Source organism: Athene cunicularia, assembly GCF_003259725.1.
Source record: "Athene cunicularia isolate RWA chromosome 7 unlocalized genomic scaffold, athCun1 chr7_part1, whole genome shotgun sequence".
Lineage (NCBI taxonomy): Eukaryota > Metazoa > Chordata > Aves > Strigiformes > Strigidae > Athene > Athene cunicularia.
The window spans coordinates 4,878,987-4,887,038 of record NW_020799107.1 but is presented as its reverse complement, the minus strand read 5'-3'; the positions used below and the strand labels follow the sequence as shown (position 1 = coordinate 4,887,038).

At 37.1% G+C, this 8,052-nt stretch overlaps 1 protein-coding gene across 2 annotated transcripts in view; it reads right to left on the bottom strand.

The window, feature by feature from the left end:
- Positions 1 to 1,931: 1,931 nt before the first annotated feature.
- Positions 1,932 to 8,052, bottom strand: part of CALCRL (calcitonin receptor like receptor) — a 64,186-nt gene continuing 58,065 nt past the window's right edge. For both annotated transcript variants that reach the window (XM_026852795.1, XM_026852796.1), the window contains exon 13: positions 1,932 to 3,554. In XM_026852795.1, coding sequence (XP_026708596.1) covers positions 3,333 to 3,554 — 222 coding nt within the window. In that variant the 3' untranslated portion in view covers positions 1,932 to 3,332. The remainder of the gene's footprint in view (positions 3,555 to 8,052) is intronic.

Genomic DNA, 8,052 nt, shown 5'->3' with positions numbered 1-8,052 from the left:
AAAAAAAAAAAAAAAAAAAAAAAAAAAAAAAAAAAGAACAAATCGTAACAGATAACTGTTTGCATGTTCAAAGGAGTCTCACAATCCCACCAAAACAGAGTTTACTTCCATCCCAGAGAATACAGATAAGGACTACAACAACAGTCTGTAAAGTAGAATATAAGCCATGAGAAATCAGCATAAGGATCTGATTTTACTTCATTGTGACAGAAAAACATTTTAAGAGGCAGACCTTTCTCTTGGTTGTGTAGGAAGTGAAAAAGGAGAGGTAGGAAGACAAAATAGGGAATTTATATTTTCCAATGCAAAATTGGAAATAGGTTAGTTAATCTCATGAGGAGGGGGACAATGTAGCTCTCCTATTGCCATATAAACCTCCACAGCCAAAAACATTCCAGGGAAGGTTTAGACTGGATATTAGGAAGCATTTTTTTACAGAATGGGCTGTCAGACATTGGAATGGGCTGCCCAGGGAGGTGGTGGAGTCCCCATCCCTGGAGGAGTTTAAGAGTCGGGCTGACATAGCGCTGAGGGATCTGGTGTAGTTGGGAACTGTCAGTGCTAGGTTAATGGTTGGACTGGATGATCTTTGAGGTCTTTTCCAACCTAGATGATTCTGTGATTTTCTTGCACATCCAGCTAGATGTGTGTTTGTTTTCCAAAGTCAGGACAGATGTGTGCCTAGAAGCATGTCCACCTAAAAGTAGGATGATTTCTGTGGAAAAACAATTTTCCCTCCTAAATTACCATTGCAAGTTTCTCTGAGAGAGGACAGGGAGCAGTTAGCAACTAGAGCTTTGCACTAAATGATAAAAATCTATAGGCTACTGAATGTGAACTGCCTAGAGCTGAGAAGGAAGCTTAATTCAAGATCTAATACTGTATCACACTCTAAACCATCACATATGTTTTAATTACAACCACCCACCAGGTATCATTGAAATAGTTGTCTGATATGCCATAAAGGACTTCAGAGCACTTTTAGATGGATGGATACTTGCCTGGCCATTGATTCTCAGCTATTACCCCCTGATTCTGAAAATGGGACTCAAGATAGATTTATATCAATTGATGATCTGGTCCCCCAAAGTGTAAAGCTGCTGTACCAAAGCAGGGATTTTCCGCACCACTAATATTTTCAGAACATTGCACAGATTTCAAGTAACACTACACAGATCAGCAAGCAGAGTAGTAAATAACCTCTAATCATGTTGTAGCAGATATTGTGACTGTAGTCTTAAAATTTAAGAGATTGTGACACCCGATTGCTGGATTCCACACTATTCAGAATCCAACTGATTTTCAAATCATTCCGATCAACCAGCCAGCCTTGCAAAAGACAGAAATCTTGATTTGTGCACTCTATCTGAGATTCTATATTATAAAACTAAAGTATTAATAAAACACTGCCTAAATTCAAACTCCAGACATAAGAACTGTAAAACACTACAGAAAGGTGCAAGTGGTATGAACTTACCGCCTCCGCCTAATGTTTTCCTTCTAAATATAAAGCATTTAAAGTCTTATGAATTCATAACCTATTAAACACTGTAACAGCAAATTAACTAGATGCTAACGAAGCTTACGGAAAGGCTACTTAGAAAATTGTTTAAATGTCAAAATCAAGTTGTTCATATACAAAATGAAGTATTTAAAACCGAAGTGGTCTCAGAAAGAACTGTCTTTCATTTTCACTGGTTTACATGCACCAGACACACATTAATTAGCATAATAGTCCATCAAATCCAGCATCTACTTTTTGTTTTGTTTTGTTTTGTTTGGGTTTTCCCCACTTATCTGCAAAAGAAACTAATAAAACCTTTTTCTACTTTTGTGATTTTTAGTAAGAATTTTCTAAACTCATATCATGCCCTCATTCTTGAGCATTTTTGTAATTTCACTTAAGAAAAAACTATGATTTCTTTAAAGTATAAAGATTTACAAAAACATAAATTTCTATAAAGACATATTTCTTCAAGATCTTCCTGACAATCTCCTCATTTCCAGTGAGACCTTTATTTACCAGTAGAACCAAAAAAACAACTTATAAAATACTGTTCTAAGCTAGGTAACAGATAAGAGATTCAGAACCAAGCACTCCAAAATAATACTCTATTATTCTCAATCAATAATGTTTTGAACCTTTATAAGACAAACTTTATACTAGATTTTCCAAATAATGACAATTGCATTAGTCTGCTTGATTAGTCTGAATCTCATACACTGGTTTTAAAAGTAGTATGTCATTTGCACTGTGTTCAGTCTTGCATGCTTTTCTCAGTCAAAAAAAGCCACAAAATTAATCAAAACTTCCCCCTAGGAATGAAGGAATAAATTATGAAGCATAGGGCTAGGAAAATAGTTAAAATGAAACAACATCATTACAGCAAATTCTGTACGTGATCTTTTCTCAGTTGAGTAAATTCCTTAAGCACATGGTGAAGTTCCATCAGCTTCGATTATGTATCAGTGTCTGGATTTACTGCTATCCAGGTTACTGCTGTTCCTGGCAGTAAGGTCTCAGTGAGCTTGTCTGAGTTAAAGCCAATAAGAAACTTCCATAAACTGGAGGAGGAGACAACACTCCTGTATATGCAAAAGTAGTTTAAATAAAATTGCTCAAAGCTTGCTTTAAAATAGTACATTGCAGTAGAGAAGTAGAGTATCAGTGTCTCTATGCACTGGTGTCTCCGTGCTTGATTTAAAATAGTGGAAAAAATAGACTGGCCAAACAAAACCGTCGATATCTTTGACCAAACCAAACCATCAATATTTTTGACTCTTATCTCAGACTATTTCTTGGCCTTTTTTGACAGTCAAATGCTAGACTCAAAATTAACCTGGCCAATCTATTGTTATTATTGCACCTACTTTGATCATTTTCCTTTGTCCTGTTTTAGGTTGAATTAAGACAATACAGTATGGTATTTACACTCTAAAGATTCTATAGGCAAATTAAGTGGCTTCAACACATAAACAGTCTTATACAAACTTCCAAGAAAATAAGAAATCCTTCATTGATTCCCTTTGTACAAAAAATTGCCAACTTTGTCTACACAGTAGAAACTGAAGAGGCAAAGTTTGTATCCGTATATAAATGCACATATAGATATATATATGTACAGATGTCCATACTCTATAGATACACAGAAACACAAACATATGTATATATGCAAATATATACATACGAATGAAAAACATGTTGGTTTAGTTTGTGTCATTCAGGAGAAAAACATATCCTGTTAGGTAAAAATCTTCTGGCCGTGAAGTCATTAAATCAAACTTGGAGTGTGCAAGGTGAAGCACGCGAGCATATGCTGAGCCTCTGGCAGTCAACCATACAGCTTTTCAGTTTTTAAAACAACGCTCTCCATGTCATGGTAGCCCTTCCCATTTAAATGTTCGCTGGTGCAGTCATGATTGTAGCTGTAGCCTTGAACATCGCTGATTGATGACACAGTGTAGGAAGCGGTGCGCATCGCATCCGAGTGGCTGAAGCTGTGCTCAAATTGGATTTTGTACTGATTCCAGTGTCTTCTCAAAACGGCTTGGACCTATGCCAGAAAACAAGAAGAAATACATCTAAACCACTTGGAAAGATATCACTGACATTCTTTGATGTATGAGTGCCATAAATGTGTCTAAGCAAATTAGATAGTAAGGCTCAGAAATCCTGGAAAATGAGGGTACCTACAAGTGATCTGTCACATGAGAGATTCTGCGAGATTTACAATTTAAGTAGCCATCATTCTTTGGCAATTTTAGTGTGCAATAATTCCATTTTACAAGTGTAGTGTCCTAGTTGCTCAGGAAAAGAGCAGATTATAGGAGGAGCAATAGCAACATGATTTTCTGCTTTCTCCCATGTGGCCTGAAGTCCAGTGTGGACAGATCAGATTTATAGGTGAAAAAGGACATTTCTATTCAAAAGGCCATGTCCTCAGCAGCTGTACATTCTTATACTCTCAGCAAACCACAATTTACATTTGCTATGGTTCTAGCACAAGAAAGCCTTTCTTAATTTCTGACTATATCTTAATCAAATGACTAGAAGGACAATTTCCTGAACTTCATATTTCTACCAGGGTTAAAAATAAAGCTGATAAAATAGCTGAAGGTCCCAGCTGGTTTACATGTCTCCACTGAGAGGATGTTATGTTTATCATAGCCTTCCTCTCCTACAATATGGTTAAACACCTGTGCATACTGGATTGATGAAGTGTCACATTCATTAAATTCACATGGAATTAGTCTTTCAGTGAAAATGCCAAGTGAGGAATGCTAAGAATGGTAATTGCTATTGTTGTTGCTTTTTCAAGAGATCAAGAATATTTAATTATCTTTTCAGCCAAACTTTGCACACAAACTATTCCTGCATTGACTGGCAAGGCACTGACTTTCAAGAAATGCACCCCAAATCACAGGCCTCATTCACAAGCGTGACCCTTGTTTCACTTTGTTACGTGCAAAAGAACTAAACAGTGAACAGTGATTCCCCCAGTTAAATGTTCGTATTGTGGGTAAATATTTTTAGGATTTTCCATATGTCTTCAGAGGTGTTTTTTGTGTTAGCTTTACATTTCCCTAATGCAATGGCTTCTTTTGTTTGATTTTACTCTGGCTTTAATTATGAAAAATAAAAATAAACAGAAGGGATGTATTTTTTAGACTTCCTGCAGTCCAGTATCAGAATCATCTGTTTAAAAGGAGAACTTCACATTTCTTAAAATCCTTACAAAGAAAATGTTAAAGGGTAAGGGAAGAAGTATCAACTGATTAACAGAAGAAAGTATTCTAGCAAAAAGGAGATGCTCTTTGACTGTACATAAAACCATTGCAATCCACTCAACATATCTAAACACAAATCTACAAACACTGAAGAGAAATCAAGTGTCTTAATACTTCCGAGTATCTGATCTTATCGCTCTTCATATCAAAATTCTGTATTTCTTCTGAGTCTAAATGGAAAGTTCTTGTTTCATCACAGGAAGCTTTTGATTAATTAATTTGCAACATATAGCCTTAAATCTTCACACAGGTTGAATCCATTTCCTGTAATCCCTCATAAAGCCAAGAGAAGAGGCATATTCAAAAATTCCATCTTTTCTAAGAAGGAAGCTTGGAATTTATTTTTAAATCATATTGATCTATCTGTGCATATCACTAAGCTATGTTCCATTTGTTTGCTTTTCCGTAGTGAATTACCTTATTAGTGTTTTATTGTAGACAGACAAACACAAAATTATATATTGAGCAATTTTCACTTTAGACAAGATAGGCTTGAGAGAGCAAAATGCCAGCAACTGCAACTAAATGGCTTAACCAAGGTCACAGAAGTCTTATTGGCAGAGCTGGGAAATAAACCTGACTTGCCAAATTGCAAGCAAGCCTTACACTCAGGTCCTCTCCCACACTTCCTCCTGGTTCCTTCAGTAACACTTGTTCGTTCGTCTTATTTTAAGTTATTAATGATATTTGTAAACCAGTCTTACAGCATCTCAGCCTCCATAGCTCAAGAGAGCCATCAGTGTCCCTGCAAGACAAGTGCCTTTGGGCTACTTCGAGGGAAAAAAACCCCAGTCTGTTTAGTTTGCTCTCTGGCCAGTGACAGATTGCTATAAATAGTGTTTCCTGTATGGGCAAACAACGCTTCCTCTGTGCTCGCCTCTGCGCCCATCACGCTCTTGGGGCATTTTTATCCAAGCCATGTATTTCTGGCATTCTTCCCAAAGCCTCCCTGTTACTGCTGATCGGTATTTCACCTCTGTCCTACTACATGTCTTTTCTTGTAGGGTGTTACATGCTTTCATTTCTTATTACTGTCTTTCAGTCTTCTCTAAAATGTCCAATCAATCATTTGTAGAAGATAATGGAAAAAAAAAATCAACAAGACACCTAATTTTCAGCACTAATTATACTGTTTAACAACATCCATGAAGTGAAAACAGAACTTTTATCACTCTTTCCTCAGCTTTCGGCAATTGCACAGAGCTGTAAATTCAGCTTAGGAGCTTTGTTACCTTATTATAAAAAAAAGGGTATTAAGCAATCCATTTAATGAAAGAAAGTAATGTAATATAATTGTATTTCTTGGTCATTAATAGAGATGCCAGTTCCAGCTGGAAGATTGTTACTTTCTCTCCTTATTAGTTAGTAATAGTCCTTTCCATGAGTTTTCATGAAGGGCTCCTCCCAATCAGCTCTTTAACATAGTAGTAGCTTCAATCAGTATGTTCAATATAGCACAAATTAAACAGCTCAGTAGCCAACAAGGAGGAAAAAAAAAAAACCCCTAAAATGCAACACAACCTCGCCTACTGATAAAGGGTTCGTTATAATCCTGCAGGTCTGAAACGACAACCTTTACTGCAACATTTCTATAGACCCCTGGAAGGAAAGGAATAAAAAAACCCCAAACCCCACGAACCTTACATGGATAATGTAGGTCATTATTAGCACCTGTAATTAATAGCTCAATAGGAATCTTCCTACTGATTTATCAGAGATCTGGGACAAGCTTCTCTTCTGACTGCAGCCTGTGTCACCCCCCCCAAGCTGTTCTAGTCCAACTCAAACTGGAAAACATGATGAGGTAGTTGGGAAGGGGGGGATGCTAGGACATAAGCAGAATGTGATTGTCCTTAGGGAAGCCCTGGCACAGCAGATAGAGATGAAGAGTTTGCATATACGCCTTTATCTGCAGGAGGTTTGGGACAAACAGCTGCAGAGCCTGTTAGAACAGGATCTGACAGACCATCCCTGGCTGTGCTGCTCAAGAAGCCTGAAGATGTTCCTTGGCTACAGTCAGCAGGACATACCAGCTGCTTTTCTTACATTTCTTAGTTTCTTTTCTTTAGAGCTCTTCGCTGGCAGAGTACTCTTATTCCCTTTTTTTTTGCCAGAGGTGGCCTCCAAGCCACCACTTAAAACAGGGTTTGGCTCCTGATACTTCGTATAGAAGACATTAAAAGGTAGAGTAGCAGCTGGGAAATGCTAAGATTTAGACAGAAAGACATGAGTGCTTTTAGTATTTTTCATTGCTAATATCCCACTGATGTAATCTTTGCCCCACTGTCGGTGTCAAGTCCTGTATCAGTATTCCCCTTTGAACATCAGACGTGCTGCAGACACATGTACCACCGCTCTCTGATGCCTATCGTTTTCTACAGTCTAATGAGGTGTTGCCATGACAGATGATGATAAAGGAGCATCTTGTACACCAATGCTAAGTCGCAGTTGCAGGCTTTGTTCATGCATTGGTATGACAGGAACATACTCAAATGGCAACAGAATACACGCGTGCCTGCAGGCTCACATGTTGGGAGCGCAATCTTTTAGTAGATAAAGAAAACAATTTATTTTTTTCTGTGCATTTTTTCCTAACTACCCAGTCATTCTCCACATGGATTTCCTTACCAATACATTTGTTCATAAAGCAATAAATCCCTTAAACAAGGTGTAATGAAGGTCATTGAAGCACTGAACCCAAAATTGGTTTAAAAAGCATAAATTTCCACTCTACAGAGAGAAAACAGACACGTATGTTTAACTGACAAAGTCAAGGCAAGGGTCTAAAAATTAAATGCCTAAATTAATAAATGTTAAAATGGCTAAACCTCCCTTTTAACATTATCCTGATGGCAGCTGTTCAAGAAGTGATTAATCTGTTACCATTTGTGAGAGTTGTGGAAGAGTTTATCTTTTACCACTGATCACCCCATGGCAAATTCGGGATACTGAATTACTGGGATGACTCGGGTTTTCTTTTCTTACACAGCAAAAGAGAGCATGTAAAAAATATGAGTTTGTAACAATGAAATATTAACAGATACAATTCTTACTGATCGTATTATATTTTAAAATTAGACTTTCACCTTGTTTAAGTAATAAAGTAGCCTCAGAATATGCGCAAGGATTAAAAGGCAGAACTGAGCAGTGGACAATGTTGTTTCATAGAAACTGTAGAGTTTTTAGGGTTTTTTGGCCCCCATTTTGCACTGGAGCAGAACAAATGGTTAGATTTTTTTTTTTTTTTTTTTTCCAAAAAAACCC